Source organism: Quercus robur, chromosome 12 (genome assembly GCF_932294415.1).
Source record: "Quercus robur chromosome 12, dhQueRobu3.1, whole genome shotgun sequence".
NCBI lineage: Eukaryota > Viridiplantae > Streptophyta > Magnoliopsida > Fagales > Fagaceae > Quercus > Quercus robur.
The window spans coordinates 9,382,529-9,407,635 of record NC_065545.1 but is presented as its reverse complement, the minus strand read 5'-3'; the positions used below and the strand labels follow the sequence as shown (position 1 = coordinate 9,407,635).

Here is a 25,107-nt window from a genome sequence, read left to right as displayed (position 1 = left end):
ACCAATTAATATATTGATTTGATAATAATTAACAATCATAAAAAATAAACATTATATGAAAAATAAAAAATATATATTTTAACTTTACACGTTGCCCCCTAGGAAAATAGTCCAGCTTCGCCACTGGCTATAGGTTGAAATTATATCTAGAAAAGTTAATTTGTTAAATAATTAGGTGGACACATATTCCATTAATTTCACTGAAGTAGTTGATAAGCAAGTAATTTGCTTATTTGGTGTTCTTACTTTTTTGCAAATTAAGAAGAATGTTATGCAACAAAAAAAATTGATGTTTGTCCAAAAAAGAAATAAATATATAAATAAAAGGACCTGGACCTCGATTTCATACATTTATCAGTTCTACAAACGTAATTGATTGTGGGACAAAAGTAAAATGTCACCAACTGCATATACTGCATGATGATTGTGATTCTACAAGGCACATGATCAAATGGTAAGTGCTGCAAGCAATACAGTATTTTAAAATACCCTTCTCACCATCAAAATATGGTTGATTGGAATTGGAACAAAGCCACTTCTAGTTTCAACATTTAATCATCACCACCCTATATTCCAAACTTTGGTCCAACACAGACTAGAGTGAAAGCCTTAGGTCTAAGCTTTCTTTGTCATTTCCTTTCCGATCATCAGCTCCTCCTTCTCTTCTAGAAGAACCCACTAAGGTCACGGTCACAGGAGGTTTCTTGAACTCAGCTGCTACACCCTCTTCCAGGAAATCTTCATGTTGGAACGAGGGCTTCCAAACTGCAATTTGCTTCTTCTCTTCCTCAGCAAATTTACTCTTCTTTCTCTGGCTGTTCAATGCAATATTATTCGAGCTATTTATCAAATGCTCACGTGCCTCGCGAATACTTTTGATAAGAGCAAAGAACTTGTCAATTTTTTGCTCTTCATCCTCTTCTTCTACTTCATCATCATGGCAAATCTTTCTCTTCTTGCTTGAAGTTGCACCCTCCATGATGTGATATGACTGGGTATGTGGTCTGCAAAGCACTGCAGCTAAAGGAGTAATCCCAGAAAGAGACTACAACGTGCTCTTTCTCGGTTGCTTCTACGCTACTTCTGGGACATATTGCCCAATTATATAGGGGTCACGGTCACGGTTTTCAATGATTACGCGTACAATGTGATGCACAACTTAACACTGTGATTAGATAAGGAATTCAAAGATTAACTTGGTCACTAAACCCTCTAAACGTCGTTAAAAACCAAATGGATCAGTTTTAAAAAGTTTTGGACTCAAGTGAGTGTTAATTGTACTTTATATTTTTCTCTTTTTCTTTTGGGGGGATTTGTTTGGTTCCTCTCTCTTGCGTATGTAACTTCACCTTTAACGTGATGCACACCTTATGACATGGGGTAGTAATAGTAACTACGAACTAGTCAGTGAGAGAGTTGTTTCACTTTTTTTTGTTTGAATTACTTTTCCCTACAATGCATGTGTTTTGCACTTTTGCTTGCACTTGGGCACTTCACAAAAAGCTGATGTTATTCTTTCTTTGTTCTGTTTCTTAAAAACAATAAATTGATGCGTCTCTTTGTAAATTATATTAAAAGACTCAAGTCTCTTACTGGTTCTGTGAGTCGCCTAATTACTTCGGTTTCCGAGGTCAATTCTGTTCTGTCTGTGGTTCCGACTTCAGTTTAAATGTTTCCTCATGTGTCGCAATAGTTGTACATAGGAAATTTTTAGTATTTTTTTTACTGGTCAAACAGAATTAGGTAACTTTCTCTTTAACCTAAGCTGGAGATATTCAATCCATGGAGTGATGGAGTTTATTTTTAAATCATGGATTTCCTTATGAGATTAATTAAAGACTAAAGAGCCAGGCATGCTACTTAATTATTGAAGGAAATGGGGTTTTTTTTTTTTTTTTTTTTTTTTTGAGGTAGATTGACTGTTGAGATAAATAGTTGATAAGGATATTTTTGTTAAGAAATTGTGATTCCAAGTTAGCCTATAAAGCTTTCTCAAAAAAAAAAAAAAGAAAAAAAAAAGTTTAGCCTATAAAGGTGGTGCTAAGCAGATTTTAGAGCATATAAGCCCAAAGGCCAGGGTGTGGCCCCTGAAATTTTGAAAATATTTTTATTGCATTAGTAATAAATAAAGTATGAGATTTTGGTTTTTTTTTTTCAAAAAAAATTCATACTTGGCCTTCCAAAATTGAAATCTAGCTCAAAAAATTTCTAATATTAAAGTAGCGGAACCTGTAGGATGAATGTCTGCCTCCTTTTAAAACAAAAACAAAAACCCTTTTCTATTAAGCAATTAATAACAACCTATGAAATATGGGTTACGGACATATGGATTTCACAAAATCGTTAAATATTTTTTAATTGTGCCAATTGTGGGTACCAAAAATCAATTGTCTACCAGTTGTTTTATTTGAGAGGTTGTATTTCTACCTACTCTTTTAATGTCTACCAGTTGTCTATTTCAATTGTGTAACGACCATTCACATATCATTATTGAAAGAGATGCAAAGAGATGTTTTGACCCACTGTCTGTTGAAGATGTTATCCCAGACTGGTCTGTTGCAAATTTAGTTTATAGTATTTTAAATTTTAAAGTAAGTTTTGTTCAGTGTTGTTTTCGTTGGGGTTAAAAGGGAGAGTAATTTTGTAGTTCATGTTACTGCAAAATTATCTCTTGCTACTAGTGAATTATTTTGTTTGAATAAGGAATATCTCCCTAGAGTTGTCCACTCTGAGATTGTCTCTCTGCACTTTTCATTTGAATAAAATTTGAAGTTTATCACCAAAAAAAAAAATTGTGTAAAAACCATTTTTAACCTATGAATATTACTATTAAAAAAATGTATGGTACAATAATTGTGTAATTTTTTTTTTTGTATTTCTGAATAAATGTTAATTTTATTTTCTTGTGTTAGTCTAATGTTGAATTTTAAATTATTTCTTATCCTATTATATATATATATATAAAGATAAAATACTATTTTTATCTTTATTTTGAAGGAAACAATTTGGATTCAAACTCCAATGAACCACCTGTTAGAATGTGAACATATGTAAAACACTTGTCACATAATTCACATATTAACATCTCAACAGGTCCAATGCATATCAGCAACATTGGATCCATCATCCACCACTGGGTAAGGCTTTGGAGTTTGACTGGGTTTGCTCTTCAATTCGAGTCCTAGTAGTTGCAACACCTTATGGCCAGCGGCAAGCTCCCATAGCAAGCATAGATTAGTCGAAGTGCGCATAAACTGCCCGGGCAATATGTGGGAAACCAAAAAAAAAAAAAAAAACATTGGATCCATCCACTCTTCAGTCTTCACCCTGATTTGAATCTCTATTCTAACATAAGCTCCAATTTTAGGGAATGGACAAGAAATTCAAATCCCAAGTGAATTTTGGTGAATCGTGCTAGACCAAACTTTAAACCAGCAGAAAGGGCGACAGAAATTAGTGGGTTAGTCTGTCTTTTTTTTTTTTTTTTTGAGAATCAAGTGGGTTAGTCTGTCTTGTTAATGAAAGTGGCACAAGAGACAAAATAGATCCCAAGAAAGTACGGGTCTTTTTTTATTAAGGCATGCCATATTAGACCAATATTTTCTTATTATTATTTGATCATGTATGTTCATAATGTATATGTTTATTATAGTTAATGAAAGTGGCACAAGAGACAAAATGGATCCCAAGAAAGTACGGGTCTTTTTTTATTAAGGCATGTCATATTAGACCAATATTTTCTTATTATTATTTGATCATGTATGTTCATAATGTATATGTTTATTATAGTGAATACATCAATGTTCTCTGTTCTTCCCCAGAGTTATGCTAGGCTTAGTTACACCAACTCCATGCTACTTAATAGCCGCGGATTGAGGAATAATCTTGCCAAAATTGTCATTTCAAAAGTCACATTATAAAACTACCAACAATTTAAAGTAAATAAATAAAACACTTTTGAAATTTCATCTTCAAAATATTACAGCTACGTGTGATTGGCAGCCGGCAGGGGAATTTTAGACCGTGCCTTGGAGTACTCATTCTGTGCGTACAATTCTTTAGCCGCCAAAAGACTGATATTGAAGAGTATTAGATGGGAGAAACCGGGGAATGGTTGGCTGACACTAAACACAGATGGCTTGGCAGAAGGTAATTCTGGGACACCTGGAGGAGGAGGCTTAATCAGGGATGGTAATGGTGAATGGGTGATAGGATTCGCAAGAAAGATTGGGACTGCTACCAGCTTCTTGGCGGAACTTTGGGCTCTCTGGGATGGACTTCTACTTTGCTTAGAAGTTCACGCTCAAGCCGTTTTTATTGAATTGGATGCTAAAGTCATTGTTGATGCTTTTAATTTGCAAACTTACTCTAACAATATTCTATCTTCTATTATAGATGATTGCAAACACTTGATTACCCAGATTCCCCAAACAAGATTTAAACATGTCTACAGAGAAGCTAATAGATGCGCGGATTTCTTAGTTAAATTAGGCACCTCGCTTGAGAGAGATTTTAGTGTGTTTTCCAGTCCACATGTGGACTTGCTCAGTATTTTGAAGGCTAATGCCAGTGGATTGATATTAACAGGCTATGCCTTAAACCTTTATTTGCTGTTTAATGTTTAATATATTTCCCTTTCTACCAAAAAAAAAAAAAAACTTCTAAGTGACCTAACATTGACAATGGGGTCGATGGGGTTTGGATTTGAACCGATTGAGTTCTGATTAGATTGGATTTAAATCAAAAGTTAGTGTCGGGTCAACTTAATATGATTTGTATTTTTCTCAAATGCAAATAATAATATTGTTTTTGTCTTCTTTCAAATATAAATAATAGAATATATAAATAAAACACTAAAAAAATTTAAATAATACATAAAGTCTTAAGTTTGCATAATCCAATTCTTACTAAACTAAAGCCTTCAGGCCTTGAACTCGTTAAAAAATAATTTATAAGTGTTTGTAAAATAAAAATAACTTGGAAATGAAAAGGGGGGGGGGGGGGGGGAGAGGAATATATTAAGAAATGAAAGTATGAATCATTTTACATGAGATAGAAAACCAAAACAAGCACCGAAAAAGTAAAGAGGAAAAAATTCTATTGAACAAAAAGAAGTTAAGACATGTGACCCACGGGTCGATAGAGCCCAACCTAAAATTTAGCAGGTTGGGTTTTGATCGACAATAACATGCCTTAACTCAATTTTACCCGGTCTAGTTCAGAGAGAGAGAGAGAGAGAAATTGTGCCACAATTTTTTCTTTCAAAAAAATGTAAGATACAAAAACTGCTGTGGAAGTTTGGGCTAATATAGAATTAACTATTAAGTGATGTTTATACTTAGGAGTAAATTGAATATTTTTTAAAAGTTTTAATGGTAATTAGTATTAGCCCAAACTTCTAGAACAGTTTTTGCATTTTAGCAAAAAGAATTTTTTATTTTTTGATGAATTAGCAAAAAGAAATTACTCCCAATTTACAACAGTGAATTGGCAGATTTAAGATGCCATTTCACGACAAAATCACATATTTAATGTGTGATTTCATCGAAGATTGAAACCAATTCAAGTGGAAATTTCATACGCCTTTGTAGATTGCATCTTCAAGTCATTATTTCAAGATGACCTCATAAGTAATAGCTGAAGATGATGACGTTAGAGAATAATGTCTTTTTAGTTTTTCTATAAAAAAGCTGACATTTTTTTTAAGATTTGTCTGTACTGAAAGAATTTTCCTTGGGTAAAAAGTAAATTTTTTTTAATTGTTCGGTAAAAGCTGAATATGATTGACGCAAAGATATTAAGGTATCAAAAAAAAAAGAAAAAAAAAGAAGAAGTTAAATATATTATGTTTGGGCTTTGCATGCGATGAAACGTGTGGGAATTTGACAGTATCTTTGTAAGACCTAGTTTAAGCCCAAAAGTGACTTAGACAACATGTTAGCCCAGAAATATGCAATTATTCAATATATATTGCAGAGCCCAACATTAGCATTTGAGGCTGCTGACTGCTGAGTGCTCCTTTTAAATTTTTTGCTTTCTTTCACATTGCAATTTTTAAAAAGACCAAAATCATCAAAATATAGTGCATTTCAAACCAGGGACTGACGGGCTTTGAAACAAGGCCCCTTCCATGTAGTTTTCACTTTCGAATCATCAACTGAAACGGTTGTCTACTTCTCTTTCTTAAGCAAAAAGCCTTCATGTTGGAACAATTAATGTAGCTGTATTTATCTAAGTATTTGAATTATGAACCTTGAAAATCCAATTACTTATAGAATCTTTTTGAGCCATGATTCTAAGTTTATTACAGCATTATGCTTAGTTCTAATCGTTTTGAGAGTTCTTTTTTCCGCACCATTTCATATGGTAAAGAATCACTGGTACAACTTCAAGTAAAATCAAATTAAAGTCATATTTATTATTGTGAAATAGAGTGTGTTAAAACAGAAAGAAGACAAATAAAGACTAAAATTCACTTTAATCTTAAAGTTTTAAATTGTTTTTGACCATTTATGTTTCAAAAATCTTTTTTTTTTTTTTTGAGTAAATTTCAAAAAATCCTGGCCTTTCATGTTTGATCCCATTTTCATATTAGCTCTACTATCTATTTTTATTGGTAATATGACTATTAGGTTTTTGATAAAAGTAATGCTTATTATGAAATGCCACTGTATTATTGATGGAAATGGATAGTGTGGGACTAGAGAACTTGTGGCCCCGGCCCACTTTGCTTTAGGGCCCAAGGCCTGAGCCGAGGAGGGATATTGTCGAGGACATACAGTGAAGGTCCAAATGGCCTAGAGATATAGCCGAAGATGATTCTATCCTCGGCATCCCAACGCGATCCTGAAAGAAAGTGCAAATACGGTATAGGAACGGTTTAAGGAAAAGCTGAACACCTCCACATTGATGGGGAAAGGACTCCTGGACAATATGGCAACAAAGGACAAAGGAAAGGCTGCCATTACTGCAATTAAATACTCTGTGCCAGACAGAGCAATGCTTTTCAGCTTTTACAACCACCCTCAACCACTTTGGGTATGGGCTGATGGGACAAGTATCAGCCCTGGAAAGCTGAACTTACACGTGGACGTTGGAGGAAGGGTAAAGGCAAATATAAAAAGAGAAGTAAGCAATCCAGAAAGGGGGTTAGGAAAAAAGGCCAAGAACCAGAGCCTCCCAAGCCATACCGAGGAGAAAGACTTCTTGAGCAAACATGGTTCACCTCTGTATGAGTACCATGACTAACCACCGTCCGGTGACCAAGGCCTAGCTTTTCAAGCCCACGCTCTATAAATTATATTGTTTGGGCCCTTAACGTACGAACCCAATACCATTTTTGGGGTCGTTACAAATTGAGTCCTTACAGATAGCAAGGTTAATATGAAAACAGAATTATAACAATCAAAATAAAAACTTTGAAACATAAAAAACCTTGAAACATAAAAAACCAAAATGAAAATAATTCCAAATTTTAAGAGCCGAAAGTATACCAAGAGAATTAACATGATTTGGTTTGACAACTTATATCCACAACAAAATGCCATTAAAGAACTATCTTTATAATACTATAATGCATGTTACAATTAACCATTAAGAGTCAATATGGAAATGAATTAAACATAAAAGGCCAAAATAAGAGCCTATGTAATAGTTTTGCTTTGAAGATGTTCTCATTGTGTTACCTGTTTATTGGCAATTATTGCTACTTGACAGATTTGCGACTTGTTGTTTCCTTGATTAAATCACTAAAATTTGGTTCACATCATTGATTCAATTGGTAATTTTTTGTGTTACCTGTTTATTGGCAATTATTGCTACTTGACAGATCTGCGACTTGTTGTTTCCTTGATTAAATCACTAAAATTTGGTTCACATCATTGATTCAATTGGTAATTTATTCCATGCATAATAAACCTTTGGGTCTCAACCAGTCATCTCAATATATGATAGGTTCAACACACCTAATAGCACAGACTGCGGCCTCTTGCATTTGTTTGTCAGCTGATAGTAGAGTTGCTAGTTGCTACGGTTATGCTTGGGTAAGAGGACCCCTATATTTTTCTTTTAATAAACAAAAGCTCTGTGTACTGTCCCTGTGTCTTGCAGAGAAGTTGTACTCTTTTATTTTTCTTTTTGTCTCTCTCTTAGTCTCTTTTTTGGTTTGTGCTTTTTTCTCCTGAGCAGTCAATTTCTTCAAGCCTGAGGAAACATTTTGCTTACTTTACATGTCATTTATAGGTAATCAACATTAAACTGGTGGTTATGTAAGGTTCTTTTAATTAATGCCAGTGGGCTAGATTCCTTTTCTCTTTTTGGGTAAACTTTACGCAGCATGCCCATATTCATGCGGCATTCCACCACCATTTCTATGGCAGAAAGAGCTCAGACCTTTGCTTTTGAATCTGAAGGATACGGGGCAAAAAAACACTACTCTTGCTCTACCTTTTATCTTTTCCATATTCTCCATAAGTGCTCTCCAAACTAGTCAGTTTCTCAAATCCTTTTGGCAATATGCTTACCCCTTGTTGGACCATATTGGATGCTTCTGCACCATGTATATGATCTTTGAGTATTGAGTTGGTGTTGGTCCTCACCATGTCAGATGAGATGACAGTAGCTTGTATTCAGATTAATGATTTCTTGTATATCTACCTTCGGGTTGACAATCCACAGAAGAAAAAAAAAAAAAAATCACTGAATCTGAGTTGCAGCTTACTTGAAAGGAGTATCTATCGTGTGTTGGGGAAATAAATACTTTGGGATGATTATTGAGTAATTAATATAATATATAGAAACTGTCTAATTCAAAAAAAACCTAATGAGTACGTGCTTAATTATGTTATATTAAGTATTCATTCTTCTCATCATTATTCAATATTAGACTTCACTCACACGTATATACCTAATAATCTTTTCCTCACGTGTGAGTTTCTGTCTCTCTGTAAACTTCAAGACCTATTTGTGGATCATAAACAAGTCTTACTCGCTTCCCCTTGTTTGTTGGATCTTTTTCTTCACTAGTACATCATTCATGGGTCTCCACATGTCAACCCTGCACATCTTTTATAATTCATGGGAAACTCGCACTTCACCATTGTCTAGTACCATTAGCAATAATACTCATTTGTTAGGCCTTTGCCAAGATTGTTTTGTGTGGGCTTTTTAGACTTGCTTGGTGCAATATACTGTCCCCGCTCCAACTATGAAAGGGCTTCGCCTGCTCCATTTGCGAAAATGGCTTCAAGTACACATACTCCGTTCTCGTCTCATCTGTGAAAGGAACCTTGATAACTTTACCACATTTGCCTCACATCACCATGGGCTCTGATACTACTTGTTAGGGAGATAAATATCTTGAGGAGCTTTTTTAAGTAATTAATATAATATATAGAAACGCACTTTTAACCCAAAAAGCCTAAGTCCAGTGGGTATGTGCTCAATTATGTTATATTAAGTACTCATTTTTCTCATCATTATTTAATGTTAGACTTCACTCACACGTGTATACCCAACATCATGTTTGAAGGGGAAAAGAAAAAAAAAAAAAAAATCATCTCTTTCAAATGGATTGGATGGCCTTCTGTGAAACTATAAAAAAAAAGGTTGGCACGGACTGAAAAGTTCGATCAAAAGCTTGCTTATATGTAAGCTAATGTTTATATAACCCAGGATGTCATACGTACGTAATTGATAGTTTCCAGAATAATAAAATTTATGTCATTTGATTTCAAATAAACACTAGTTGATAACCATGAATAGTGAAAATTTGGTTGCATGCAACCATTGAGATATGAGATGTCGAGACTGGTATATAGGATAGAAGCGGTAGCAATCACAACCCTTTTTTCAAAATTATGAAATTTTTTATATCTCTAATATTGCTCATTGAGTCATAGTGAGATATACAAGCCGAAAAAGTTGATATTCCACTCGGGAGAGTTCTAAACTCTATCACTGCATATTCTAATAGAGAGAGAGAAAGAGAGAGATTGGTGGGTGGCAATTGGATTAAGCCCGTGCACCGACAGGTAGCTTTTCAGAGCACGTAAAAGTCTACACACTAATCTTCATGCTCCATGAAAATCTTGATTCATGATTATTGTAGCCACTGCGCGTGCAAGAGAGAGAAAACAATAGTTGTCCCTCCCTCTTTCCTTCCACTTCCGCAACCCCCATATTTTACATTGAAGTTAGTGCTGTGGCCCTGTAGTCTACCTACAAATCTTCTTCAATTTCAATGACTCTCTCAAAATTATTCTCTAATTATGGTTCTCTTTCTGTTTTGGATTTCGTACACCATTTACACGGCATCTATTTTTATATACTGTATTTGTCTCAATCTCTCCCTTAAATAAACACAAATTAGAATGACACACTAAAGTTTGGAATCTTGTATATATTTTCTGAAGGATATTTTAATTTATCAATGAGCTTATTGCTGTACATCTATCACTATGTCGCTTCTACGCAACATTCATTTTATATTTTTGCAGATGCATAATTTAGTAGCTACTCATTGGCTTACATCTAAACTCTAAATACATAAGTAGACTTAGATCCTTAATTTAATCTTAAGGCCATGTATCTAACCTCTGAAGTATTCTCATTAACATTATTCCAATACTAACCAATTTCTGGAACTTTCTTGTTGTGACACTTGAGCAGAAAAGCCAAGCTTCCTATATAAACTAAATTTGTGGAAGTTGATGTCAACACACTTTTTTTCTCATAGGAATGGATGGATAGGTTTACTCTTCTAAGAAGGATCTGAAAGTTCAATTTAGACTCTAGCACGGGATGCTACAGATTTTAACCAATTTTAGTACGTAAACCAAGTGACTGATTAATCCAATTCGAATTGAAAGCATCATTTATAAACACAATGGAAAATAACAATAAATAAAACTTATCACACTCGCAAAAACTAGATGTGATTATAGAGAAAAACCCATTAAGGAGAAAATATCTCTAAGGCTTAGCCCAATAAATGGAGTCCATGATAAAGATAGTTGCCGTACATAATGACTTACAAAATCTTCAATTATGCAATGTATATGTATTCAAGTTCCAACTAGCAACAAATTGCACTACTTGTTTCTCTTCACAATCTCCAAATGCAAGTCACGACGTCAATCGCAAGTCTAATCATTTAAATACTTCAAGGCCTCTTGAAGATTTCAATAGTTCTTTGTGATTTCTAGCAATCCAGAACACTGAAGGTATAATCGAGGTGATGGATGAAATCTAATTTCAATGATATTCGATGGAGTAAGGTAGGGAGATGTTAGGATTTTTCAGATCTAATCTCTCTTTGCTAAGTGGCCATCTTTCTATTCTCTGAATTAGGGTTACAAAATCAAGTATGTGTAGGGTTTGGGGTTTAAGTGAAAACAAAAAGCCCAATACAAAGCTTAGGTAAATGCCTTTCTGCAAAACTCGCTCGGTCAAGGTGTTAGGAAAGCTCTCTTGATGTCCACATTGATGATCTCACTTGGCCGAGGTGTCTGGCAAGTGCCAGGTGAACCTCTCTGTCATAATTCAAAATAAAATGAATACATGGAAATTATTGTGATTACATCAAAACTTTTTACATGGAATTAACCAATACTAAAATGACCCTAACAGGATCAACGACTTAAAGTGTTTGCGTATATGATGCATGAGAGAGAGAGAGAGAGAGAGAGAGAGAGAGATAAACATCACACCACAAGTAATATATATATATATTAGCAGAAATTCTCTCACATCTAGGTTGCAAAGTGTTTGCGTTTACAAAGTAATTAGATTGATGCCTCACTCTGCATGTAGTGGCGCGTTTTAATTTGTTGTCTAGTAGCTATATTCGTGCATACTTGCAAACTATGTATGTTGCACCTCGAGAAGATTGCAGATATTATTGATTACCAGGGCTGCAGCAAATAACACAGTTTATTGCCCTTTTAGCGTGCAACTACATGTTAAACATTATTAATACACTACTAATGTCAATTTTCTTTCTAGTAGAAAGAGGTCAACCACATGTATTGATTTTTTCCTCTTAATTTCAGAAGTCCAAATCTATGTGTATGAATAAGCAAATATCATATCCTTGTTGAAACTTGATGATGAAGTAAATTCTATATTTTTAAATAGGGAGTTACATAAAACACCACTCTCCTCAATAATCGCATGATAAGATTTTACCATCACGATAAATCCATGATTCCTTTTTCAAACATACATGGATAAGCCTTATAGATGAATCTAGTTAGTCAGCAACTTTCTATGTCCTTGGTTAAGATGGGTTGGGGATTGCCCTCCAACAAGCAGGAGACTGGTGGAATTGTTAGTGTTTGCAGATCTCCATAAGCATTCCAACAGAGTGGGTCTAATACTATATCTCCTTGAGCAGGAAGAAGCTCAACATCTGAGAGTGTTAAGTTGGTGCATGGGACAGAATCACTGCAGGCAAAACGCATTGGCCGGTTTCGAACATCATAGGTTCCCTTTATGTTTTTGTATAATATGTCTGACACAAAAACTGCTGAGGTTTGGTTGGTGCACGCCTTGGTGAGGCAGTAGAATTGATCAACTATAATCGGATTCCGGACATTATCCATGTGAATATTACTGAATGTTACTCCGGATACAGCTCCTGATCCACCTTGCCATGTCTTGATTCTAACTCCATTGTCTGAAACTTTAATTACTGAGTCTCTAACAGTAACATTGGAAACACAGGCATGCGAGTTGTAATTGCCTAGACTCCCAATGCTAAGTGTAAAGAAAATGGAAAAAATTAATTCAAATAGGATGAGTTTGTGAGCATAAACAAAAACTGGACAAAAATTTGTAGGATAGAAATTCTACAGAAATTGATAGGGTACCTGATTCCGTGACCAGGTCCACATGTGATGTTCCTTATGTCTACATCATAACAACCTGATCCAATCGACACACAATCGTCTCCTGTAATAAAATCAGCAAACAAGTATGGCTTAGTGACCCTTTGGAGGATAGTCAATGGAGAGAATATGTGAATTAACATTTTTTGGTTTTTGGCTAACCATTAGAAATGACTGAATTATATATTCTGACATCATTTGTATTCTCTATGTGAATCCCATCAGTGTTGGGACTTGAGGCAGGTGCTGTTATGTAAATTGATTCGACATGGACATTTCTGCAATTATCAAATCTGAAGTGGAACTTGGGGCCATTCTTTATTTTGAGCCCTTTCACACTCAAGTTGGAGCTCATGAAGAACCTCATGGCCTGCATTATAAAATTTCGAATAGTGTTCATACGGTGGTTTTATGTTAGTATAAAGTTGATAAAAGATACTGAGTGTATTTTCAACTTACAATGGGGCTATCACATGGTCCAGCCACTGTTGTTCCATTAATCCCCTGTGTCATTGGATATAGGGAATCAAATATTGTTCTAAGCACATAATTATTAGCATATTAAAAATCAGCAATACCTTGTGGGGTTTGCAAGGAAGATTCCACCATTTTTCTCCTCTCCCATCTATTAGGCCACTTCCTTGAAGTGACATTTCATTGATTTTGTAAAAGACCAGCCACTGTCTCCTACTGCTATTCTTTGGCCAGGAATCAGGTCCATCCGGGGGCATAAGAGTTCCATCAATCTTCTCATTGACCAAGAATGTACCAAGTACTAAAACCATTAGCTTTTGTTTGTAACGGTAAAAGGATGAAAGAGACATGTAAAAGGCCTAGGTTGAGTGTATTACCTGAAAGACTAGGCCACCCTGACAAGGGCCTGTGAAAATTGTTGACTGAATCATGAAGGAGAAACCATTGGGAACAAGAATTACTGCCGAATCACTCTGACATGCTGTGTCCCACGCCATCTTAAATGCCTCTGTGTCATCTGCTACACCATCCCCGACAGCACCAAAGTTTCGTACATTAAATAAACCAGTAGAATCATGGGAATTCCCATCATTGGATGGGTCAGAAGGCGCAGGTGCAGGAGATGGAGGTTGTGAAATATTGGATAGTTTGTGAGGGTGACGAATATGCTTGTATTTTGTATGGTTATGCCATCTAGCTTGGGTGGAAAGAAAGAAGCAAACCAAAGAAATGCAGAATACAAGTAATGTCACAAGAGAATACTTCATTTTGAACCTAATTTAGTTCAAGTATGGAATGAGGGGGAGTCTTGTCTTAACTTAAACTTGTTTCGTAATTGCTGGGATTCTAAAAGCAGTGCTCAAATGGCTTTGTCACAATCAACGACAAGATGAAGACTTACTAAGAGTGAATCCAACCAATTTATAGGAAGAAGAGAGAAACTAGTAGGTTCCTTTGTTTATGTGACAACCACTTAGCACAAGAACAACTTGCACAAAACTAATGAGGTTGGCATTGAAATACATGCAGAAACAGAAAGGCTGAATTCCTATATATAATAACTGTTAGTGGAAGGTCTAAGTTTCATCGTCACCATATATCTTTTTTTTAATGGTTTAGGGGGCGGGAACCGACCAATTCCATTTTGACATTGACCTTTTTTTGTTTTTTTTTTTTGAGGATGTGGAGTTGTATATGACTATCCTGGAAAAAGGTGAACTGAATAGAATAACAAGAAATCGGATGAGTGGGCAATTGCCAATTGATAAGCACCCGCATGTTCTTCCCATAACTGTCACTTTCTCCAGTCCAAAAAATCTAGTTATTCCAACTGTGTGATATGTCATAGTAGGCTCAGGCTTACACCTGATCTAATTTTAAGAAATAGGACTGAAGTTGGTTGACACTGAATGCTAAAATCCCAAAGGAGCTTTGTATACTTCAAATTAAGTAGTATAATCCAAGGAGCTAAATCATGGAAAGCTTGTACATATTAATCCAATAGCCATGTGCAAGTCATATGCAAATAGTTCAACATGATTTACATACAAAGAGCTATTGAGCTCTCCTGATTTATGTACAGCATTCCAAATCAATTCAGCTCAGCTAAGCCTTTTGCTAAGTAAGAAGCACACAAAATTCAAACCCAAGCTCTTGCTCATGGGGAGAGCCGGACATGCCACTAGGCTTAAGGCTATGAAGGCATTCAAAACTAACAACTCTGTTCATGGAAAATGATGTCAGCGGTTATACAGTTGGACTAAACTGATAATGAAGTTTCTAATTTTGCATATAATATTAGGAATGAAGTATAAGAATAACTGGATAATATTTCGCCATATAAGTTATTGTACCATGTTGACAACAGTTTAGAAGCTTAAATTGTGAAAAAAAATGGTTTAAAACTTAAATAAACACCATAAGGATACATAAAAAATAAAAAGGTTTGTGGGGGATTTTTCTTTTAAATGTCCCATAAAGCTGTGGCATATATATTTTGAGAATGGAGCTGAGACATAGTATTCATAGATGAATACAATTGAGATGAGCTTAATGCTGGACTTATCGGATTAGTCGATATACACTGTCGCTTTGTTGGTAAGTCACCAGAATGGCATGTATTGCTGTTGGAACTTAGTTTTGGTGTCCTGATTCATCACGGTGGACTGGTGGACCATGAATGAAACATGTAAGTATGACGCACTAAGTAGATGATTAAAATAAGCATTTATCTTAACAACTAAGCCGAAAGGTTTTTAGTTATTTTCCTGTTACACGGCCAGTCTACTAAGAACTCTTCATTACAAAGTTCATGCATTCCCATATCAATGCCACTCTAACTGGTCGGGTTTCTCAGTTGCTTCTTTCACTAATAGCCAATCGTTTCCAGTGTATTATTTCTTTATCAAAGAGCCTACTGTCCGTCCTATTCTCCTATGCCTCAATACCCCCATTATATTAATTATTTTATTTTCTGTACCACTCAGGCGGTTCCTCTTCTCCAACTTTCGGTTGCACCAAGATGTTCTCTTCACCTAAATTGGGTTTGGTAGGTTCCAAATAGAGCTTAGAGTGTTATGATTGAAATATGCTTCAATAGAACTATGCAAGAAAGCAGCAGATCTTATATTCAATTTTAAAATGCCTCAATCTTTTCTGCAACTATCTCCTCCAATATGCCCACTCTATTTCAGTCACAAGATTTTAAACCAATTTCATTTCTTTACTTTTCCTTTTTTACTCTTTTTTTTTGGGGGGGGGGGCTAATTAAAGAAAATGAGAATATTAAATGAAGCCTTATATAGGTATAACTGTATAAGCTCCAATTGTTAAAATAGATTTTTCATCCACATTGAGCTTAAAAAAAAAAGATGATTACAATCCTTAGTGTGGATTTTAATGGTCTGTTTAACACCCAATAATACTAATTAGTAATTAAAGTTATCAAAAGGGTTGGTGTGAGGGTTTTGGACTTCGGCCTTTAAATATAGTACATGCTAAAAAGATGAAATTACAATAACCACCTTGTGATATTCCCTTAAAAAAGTTACTAGTTCCATCTCTTAAAAAATGGAGAAATGTTAGGGTTCCAAAAATAATCTGAATATGATACTACTAATTATTTGTCCTAAGCCGTAAAAGTATCTCAATTACCAAGTTTTTATATGCCAATGCCCTATATAGCCAATACAGACAAATCTATGTGCTAGATTGGTGGGTGGACTAAAACAAAAAGAGGAGGCATTTTCCATTAAAAAAATTATAAGGCCATTTTCCTCCATGTAAGTATAGACAAGGTCGTCTACGTCAAAGACAATTTTTGCCTCCCATCAAGGCTGAAAAGAGCTTGGTTAGAATAAAAAACAGGCCTCCTTGGTCCTTAATTGCTCGCCACTTGTCTTTTTTAGGGGCCTAGACACTCCTTTGTCACCGCCGCACCAACTTTCTTAACTTTAAGATCTGAACAATGTTCCTGATTCCTCATGGTAGCCTCTTCCCCTTGGAAAAGAAAGAAGGCCACACCACCCACCCACGTCCTCATCTTTTACTGCACATTAAACTCTACAGATATATATTTTTTTTGCAACTACGAAGATGGCAAATTGTTAATAGTCGATGACAATATGATGTCAGTAATAGGTTCATAAAAGAATCAATAAAAACTTGTCAACTCCATACAAGTGTTGATTCTCACTTCTTTTGTTATGCAAGTAAAGACTAATCCAAAGGCTTAACCATAGTGCAAAATTATTAACTCAATCAGAATGGCAAAGAGTCTTATAACTCAATTGACATCTCTTGATGTCTCCAACAAAGGCGTTCAAGGTTTCCCCCTTCCCCCAATTAAAAAGAGGCGCAAACTCAGTCTAAGCTAAAAGACTCATCAAGATAACATTGTTCTCTCATATGAAAATGTGGAACCAATTAGTGAACTTCCAATACATGTACCAGAGAAACAGATACCTTCCTAATTCTAACATATGGTCTGTTTCTACTAGCAACTTTAGGTCATTGTATTATGATAGTGATATTTGTCAATATTTGGATTAACTAGCTGATATCCTACGCGATGCGCGGTGCAATTTGATAAGTTTTGTAAGAAATTATTTATGACCCATTGATTTTATGAATACTATTATTATTAGTCACACTTAGTTTATGAGGTTTTCTACTAAAACTAAATTCAAATTAAATACATTGGGGGGAAAATTCCTCTAATTCATACAACCAAGAAATGTCACCATATCATAGTGAAATTGTCACCTACAAACCTATTGGTTCCTAGGTGTCTTTCTTGTATTTTTTATGTTTTATATATCAATTAGCTATAAAAACTTCTATTTTTTTATGATACAACATAAAAAAATAATAATAATAATGCCATAGTGATGCAATAATATCAAAATTTAACCTCCAAATTTTAATTGAACTAAAAGTAGCCAAAAATAGATCCTTACCAAGTATACGCATCATACAGAAAACAAAAAATATAAATTGACACATAATATGAAAAAATAAGCCTAAATAAATTACAATGCTACATAAGTAAAATTGTATACATAAAATTTAAACAAAATATCTAAGACGAACGTAATATTTTGAAAATTAATGTATCTCTCAAAAAGAAAAACAAAGATATTGTGAGAAAATTATGGAAATTTAATTTTCTAAGTCCAATGGAAATGGTAGGGGTGTCAATATTCGACCTAACCCGCAAACACAACATAAACCCAACACGGGTTTTTGTAGGTTAGGGTTGGGTTTTAGCGGGTTAGAGTCATAAACGGGTCAACCCGAAAGCGGCACGATAAGAAATGTGTCATAAGTGAGTCAACCTGTATAACCCGCAATAGACACATTTGTCATGCCAATTTATTTGTGTCAACCTGAAATAACTCATTTAACACAACCCGTTTAACTCGTATAACAAATAAATATTTATTTTATTTTAGATTTGTCAAATATCTTTTATATCCAACCTATATTTTAAATTTAAAAAGAAAAGTAAATAATTACAAAAACTTACAAGGGATATAATTGAAAATTGAAACTTTACAAACCCTAGATCTCTAAACCCTACAAACCCTAAATCTCTAAACCTTCTTATGAATATCTAATACCCTAGTTCTATAAAATAAAAAAATTGGCATAGAACTTGCACAAATGAAATTGGATGAGTTTGTGGGAGATGTTATGAATTTAGACATCAACAAAGAATCTATGGATGATAATTGTAGTCATAGTCAGGGTTAATTTACTATTTGCTCCAACTCTTTCAATATTGATACTTAGCATTTGGCGACTTCTGAGGATATTATATTTTTTTTGAACTATATTATTTTATTTTTGTTGAACTATATTATTTTGAATTTATGTTGAAGCGTATATACTTCTTTTGGAGTGTAAAGAACTTATTTCTATATGGATACTATATTTTTGTTGAACTTTATTATTTTTAATGTTGATTGAAGACTTGAAGTGTATGCACTACTTTTGGGATGTTAAAAAAAAAAAAATTATTTCTAGATGGATGTTATATTTAATATTATGCAAGTTAAAATGGATTGTGTTACATTCATGTCAATCCAACACGACCTGTTTCTTAAGTGTGTCAAGTGAGTTGGGTCAAGTCAACTCGCCTTATTAACCAGGTCAAGTTAGGGTTGAAGAATCACGACACGATTATTAACATCCCAAGGAAATGGGGATTTATGTTGGACAAATGTGGAGACAAATAATATTTGCCGAATTCATTAAATTCAACTCTTATAATTTTACATTGTAGTTAATCTTATGCAGAAAATTGAAAAGTTTTTTTTATTCCTATATTTCCCATGACTTTTTAAATTCATCCGTATAAATTCAAAGCATGTTAAGTTATAAATGTATACAAATTCTTTGAATTTTATTCCTACATTTCACATAACTTGATTTATATTGGACAAATGTGGAGACAAATAATATTTGCCCAATTCATTGAATTCAACTCTTGAAATTCTACATTGAAGTTAGACTTATGGAGAAAATTGAAAAGTTTTTTTGATTCCTACATTTTCCATGACTTTTTTGATTCATCCGTATCAATTCAAAGCATGTTAAGTTATAAATGTATATAAATTCTTTGAATTTTATTCTTACATTTCCCATGACTTGATTTATATTGGACAAATGTAAAGACAAATAATATTTGCCTAATTTATTAAATTCAACTCTTGCAATTCTACATTGAAGTTAGTTTTATGCCGAAAATTGAAAAGTTTTTTTGATTCCTACATTTCCCATGACTTTTTAGATTCATCCCTATCAATTCAAAGCATGTAAAATTATAAATATATACAAATTCTTTAAATTCTATTCTTACATTTCCCATGACTTTTTAAATCCATCCATATCAATTCAAAGTATGTAAAGTTATAAATGTATTTAAATTATTTGAATTTTATTGAAACATTGAAATAAATGCATTTGTCATTACTTAATAGTTTAACATAAATACTAAATTTAGACGAGGTGGAAGCCTAAATGAGAAGGATGTTATACAATGTGCCACTTGGCACAACCTCATTCTTTCCCATATAAGGTCTTTACTCTTTTATATATACATTGATGATTGATTGATTCTAGCTCACCATTTTTCCATGTAGCAAAAAATTCAGGGGAGTAATTACATTTTGGCACTCAACAAAAATAAATAAATAAATAATTACATTTTGATGTGAGGAATATATTCCAGTTTCACAGGAACATTCTATGGGAACTCCAACATGTCAAAATCTGTAGCCTATAAAGACTGATGGATCAGCACACCTATGAGGGTGTTAAATACATATTAACCAGAACTTTAACTTCCATTCTAGAAACAAGGTGGAAGGACAAATGTGAAAAAATAAAATAACAGGGAACAAATGAACTGGGATAAAAATAAATATAAGAGAACCATTTAATCACTCTAAAACTAGCCACTAGCTACATTTATACAGAAGGCAACATTTTTCCAGCAGGGAGTATATATCAACGGAAAGAACCTCATGACAATCCAAAGTAGGTGCACTCCTTTCTTGCATGCTTTGGGATCAGCTTGACCACCATCTCTGGTGACACTTCCTTTAGTTCTGTTCAAGAGGTACAACAACATCAACACAAAGTTGGCATTGCTTTGGGCAAATGAAACAGTATAAAGATATGTTAAAATGATTTTTACCATGGGCCTTAAAGTTGAACAGTGGGGGAAGTGGACGTCCATTCGGTAGGCAGGTGTTAGGGTCACGAAGCTCATCGAAGAAGGGATGAACCATAGCCTCCAGCTGGTTGCAAATAAACAACATCAACCATGAAGTTTAAGTAAAGATGGTACTGAAATGGCAGGCAAAATGAAACCAAAATCCCAACTACACTCAATAAGACAAATTACGCTAGGCTCAACCAGATTGCAAAATGCATGATGACTGCTCGCCCAACCTGCTCTATTAAGGAAAGCAAAGATCTACAGTTTGTTAGAAGTTTTAAACTTACAGCTGTAGTACGAAGATTTGGAGAGTACTGAAGTAGTCTTGAGACAAGATCCACAGCTTCAGGGGGCACACGCTTGTGGAATATCTGAGGATCAATGAATATTGATGAAATTTGCTATATGGTGTGTTCTTATATAAAATAGAGAAATCATATGTGAAGTAACATCCTATTACCTTGTGCAATGGATAAGCTTTAATGTGGGGAAACTTAAATTCTGTGTAGTTAGGATTCATACACTTAATTTCCTCCCTAGTTGGGGTACCTAAAACCTGCATGAGAACAAATAAATTATTAAAAGAAGAAACTGGAATGAACCACAACATGAGTAGAGAAATGAAACATGGAAAGCAATCCAATATGAAAGAATTTAGACTTTTTCTAGAGTCTGAATCACATGTAAAATCTTGAGTATCAAAATCATCAGAATGCTCAATATCAACCCATTCCAGTATCAGATACCAAGTCATATATCTAATACAACATACCAGCACACTTTTACTAAAGAGAAATTTCATGGTATATAATCACCTTAATGATTTCAACAAGCTGGTCTACTGCACTTTCACCAGAAAAGAGAGGCTGGCATCAAGAAATACTTTATTAGCTGATAAATAGATGATTAGAAAAGTACTGGAAACCAACCACAGAAAAGATGCTACCTACCTCTCCAAGCAATAGTTCAGCAAGAACACAGCCAGCAGACCACATGTCAATGGCTGAGGTGTACTGAGTTGCACCAAAAATAAGTTCAGGTGCTCGGTAGTACCTAGAACAGATGTAAGATATATTTGTTTCCCCTGATACCTGTCAAACATAAATCCAAGTTAGCACAAAATTATCAGGAAAGGAACATAAAAATGTGTTTTAGACGGATGGTAGAGAGAAACATACCAAGACTTTAGCACTTCCAAAGTCACAGAGTTTAACTTGGTGGGTATGTGGATTGACCTATAATAAATAACATCAAAAAACAAAAATTTAAGAGATGAGAATCATATGTATATAATTATAAATAAAATGAAAAAGCATGACAAAATGTTCACCCAAAATATCCCAAGGTTAACAACTTGAACCATCTAATTTAAGGAACAGAGCATTTAGTGCTTCATAAAAGGAAAAAGAAAAATAAACACACCGTAGAAAATAGCTATGACCTCTGTGAAATTACCATTTCCAGTTCAAGCAAAGATATTCTATGTCCTATAGGACCACATATATAGTTACTACACTAGATTCAACAAACACCTGAATAAGTTTAATGCTATCAGCAGATGCTAGTTGACTTAAAAAAAAAAAACTAATTTTGCATTCCTCAACGTCATGAATCACCCACATTCCTCAATGTCCTTCAAAAGTTTCCTGTGGATATTTAGTTACATCAAGAAGTCATAAGAATTACTCCACTTTCTTCGTTAAAATTTTGTGCTATTATTAAAATATGATTTTATTATTTTAAATAATTTACTAAATTATTCTGTTCAATCATTAGCAGCTAAAGGAACACACTTTATTTGTAATATCTTTTAATCTCCTAGATTAGACAACATAAGAACAATTAGATTCCTAAAACTTCTACCATTACAATCCTATATAGACTGCACAAATAGTTTTCAAATAAGTATATCCAAATCTACATAAATAATTGGCGTATATACAAATAATTCTCCAAAACATAATAAATGAAAAGGAATAGGAGTTTACACACCAGTAAATTTTGAGGCTTTACATCCCTGTGACACACTCCAACAGTATTATGAATGTATGCGAGTGCTCTACATATCTGCAGGAAAAATATAGAGAAAACTCATGTTAAGATCCAGTAGTTATAGAGGACCTCTGATTTGTATAATAAGATAGAAAATTACAATAAATTAGAAAATTTAATCTGCAACACAAGCACACCAAAAAATGTATTACACGTTGAGATAAACTACTGTGAACCCTAACAAATCATGGGTGATCAAGATATGTGTATATGAAAGGGCAGTGTTGAGATAAACTACTGTTAAACACATCTCAAACAGTAAAATCAAGATACTGGTAAGACACATACCTGGTAAAAGTAAATTTTCACGTATATCAAAGGCATCCTTTGATGCATCTTCTTGTAGTGTCTGATCACCCGATAGACTGTCTCAGGTACATACTCAAGCACAAGGTTAAGATAGAGCTCATTCTTTTCAGTTGTTGAAAAGAAGCAGTGCTTCAAGCACACAACATTGGGGTGGTCCAGAAGATGCATCATTTGTAACTCCCGGTTCTTGTACCGCTTGTCTTGAAGAACCTTTTTTATAGCAACAGTTTCACCAGTTTCCAAACACTTAGCCTGCATATTAACGAAATCAAATCAGCAAAACAAGTTCAGTGCACTGTTGAAAACTTGCATGGACTCACAAATCTGATTCTCTGAACTCAACACGACCACACCCATGAACAGTTTCTTAGAAATCAACCTACTACTTTGTGGCTATAAAAAATGTACCCTCTACAAGCATCCAATCACAGTCTAATGAAGGGGAAAAAATTACCTGGAATACTACTCCAAAAGATCCATTCCCTACCACACGCTCAGCCATGTAGCTTATCGTCTACAATCATTAAGTGAGTAACAGAATATTTAATTACCATGAAATACAAGTACCAAAAAAATCTAGCTGTCCAAAATGTAGAATAACATTTCAGAAGTATACCTGTTTTGGTTCGCCATTTTTGCCACTGATAGTTGTGACAATTATATGGCCTGCTTCTGTCCCATTTCCATCAACAAAAGTTGTTTCTATTTCCTGTAGAAAAATATATAAATTTTAAATACAGCACTCACATAACTAATACTGGAAGATCACTAGACATTAATCAAGGGGAGAGAACAAAAGGCAGATGACAAAAGAGAAGAAGACAGGTCATTTTACCTTGTCATCCCTAATTTTCATGCCATTCATTCCATCACGCACTCGATCAACACCAACTGCATTTCTACTTGAATCTATTAATCCAGAAGCCATTATCACAAAAACAAAGTATCGAGCAGACCGCCTTTTAATTTCACCTTCTCAACGCAACAAAAGAATCTGCAGAAAAGAAAATACAAATAAGAACTGATGTTTATAACCTTATGAGAAAGCAAATAAATGATAAATACAAGTAGCACACAACCCAATTTATTCTCAAAATAACCAAATCTTATGTTCTTAACCATCACTCCAAAAATAATAATTATGTATCCAAATTAAGCATATACCATAACATGAAATCCATAACACAATTGAACCAGCCAACACATATTCCAATACAACATCCCATTATTTGTGAATCTATAAGAAGCAAAACCCAGATACATAAATTGTTAAAAACTCTATATTTCATCCAAAAAAACAATTTTTGAAAACAAAATTCCAAATTGGCAACAACATCATATTCTATTTCACACTGAACATAAGCATATAAAATGTTACCAAAAAATAAAAACTTTTCACACTGTAATTTCCAGATTTTCAAATTCAATTCAGTTTCCAAAGCAAATAATAACAATAACAACAAAGAGAAACTTATGAAGACCCCAAAACAGAGATCAAATACCAAAGGGTACATGTGATCAAAACCAAAAAAAAGCTAAAAACACAGCAAACGTTAAACTCAAAACATGAGTAGAGGGATTTACCTGCGTAGCTAAGGAAGATCAATGACCAGACTTGTTTCAGAGAGAGAGAGAGAGAGAGAGAGAGAGAGAGGTTGTGGGTGTTGTTGATGTAAAGACTAAGGAGGAGTACTAGTTTGACAGTCAAATATTTAGAGCCCAAAAATTTTTGTGGGTAATAACTAAAATTTTTCTTTTGTCTCTAAAGTTTCCTACTTTTTGACCGTTATTATTACTCTACTGATTTTTTTTGATTTTCCCGGAGCTCACTTTTTGACCAGTCAACCCCTTGCCCCACTCCTTTATTTCTTTGATCTGGTTTTCTATGTACTACTACTTTTTCTGAAGCAAGCTATATTATTATGTAGCACTAGTAGTACCCATTCAATTCCTTTCCGGGAAAATCGGCTTCCACAATTTATGTGACAATTTAGTCATGATTTTAGTATGAACACATGGGATAATTGTAGAAAATGATGGTAAAGAATATGATCCTAGAATTACTCTTAGGCGCAGTTTGTTTGAATGAAAAATCTTATGTGAAATTTTTTTTTTCTTGTATTTTGTAGTTTTTTTTTTTTTTTTTTAAAAGTCAAAAAT

The 25,107-nt window shown here is 34.1% G+C and overlaps 3 protein-coding genes across 3 annotated transcripts; all 3 read right to left on the bottom strand.

Annotated features, from left to right (window-relative positions):
• Positions 1-292: 292 nt before the first annotated feature.
• LOC126710070 (protein NIM1-INTERACTING 1-like) lies at positions 293-1,128 on the bottom strand. The gene has a single exon (XM_050410452.1). The coding sequence runs from the start codon at positions 977-979 to the stop codon at positions 596-598; it is 384 nt and encodes a 127-aa protein (XP_050266409.1). The 5' UTR covers positions 980-1,128; the 3' UTR covers positions 293-595.
• A 10,960-nt stretch (positions 1,129-12,088) lies between these two features.
• Positions 12,089-14,396, bottom strand: LOC126709892 (polygalacturonase At1g48100). The gene is made up of 6 exons (XM_050410258.1): positions 13,739-14,396; positions 13,466-13,633; positions 13,347-13,391; positions 13,050-13,257; positions 12,870-12,951; positions 12,089-12,756 (listed from the first exon to the last, which is right to left on the bottom strand). Exons 1-6 carry the CDS (start codon positions 14,126-14,128, stop codon positions 12,255-12,257), a joined length of 1,395 nt encoding a protein of 464 aa, XP_050266215.1. The 5' UTR covers positions 14,129-14,396; the 3' UTR covers positions 12,089-12,254.
• Positions 14,397-20,049: 5,653 nt separating this feature from the next.
• On the bottom strand, positions 20,050-24,696 carry LOC126709254 (glycogen synthase kinase-3 homolog MsK-3-like). Its single transcript, XM_050409403.1, has 13 exons — positions 24,532-24,696; positions 23,783-23,941; positions 23,564-23,656; positions 23,402-23,461; positions 22,927-23,199; positions 22,579-22,653; positions 21,765-21,821; positions 21,537-21,677; positions 21,402-21,452; positions 21,047-21,142; positions 20,874-20,957; positions 20,563-20,665; positions 20,050-20,473 (listed from the first exon to the last, which is right to left on the bottom strand). Exons 2-13 carry the CDS (start codon positions 23,873-23,875, stop codon positions 20,388-20,390), a joined length of 1,212 nt encoding a protein of 403 aa, XP_050265360.1. The 5' UTR covers positions 23,876-23,941; positions 24,532-24,696; the 3' UTR covers positions 20,050-20,387.
• Positions 24,697-25,107: the final 411 nt, after the last annotated feature.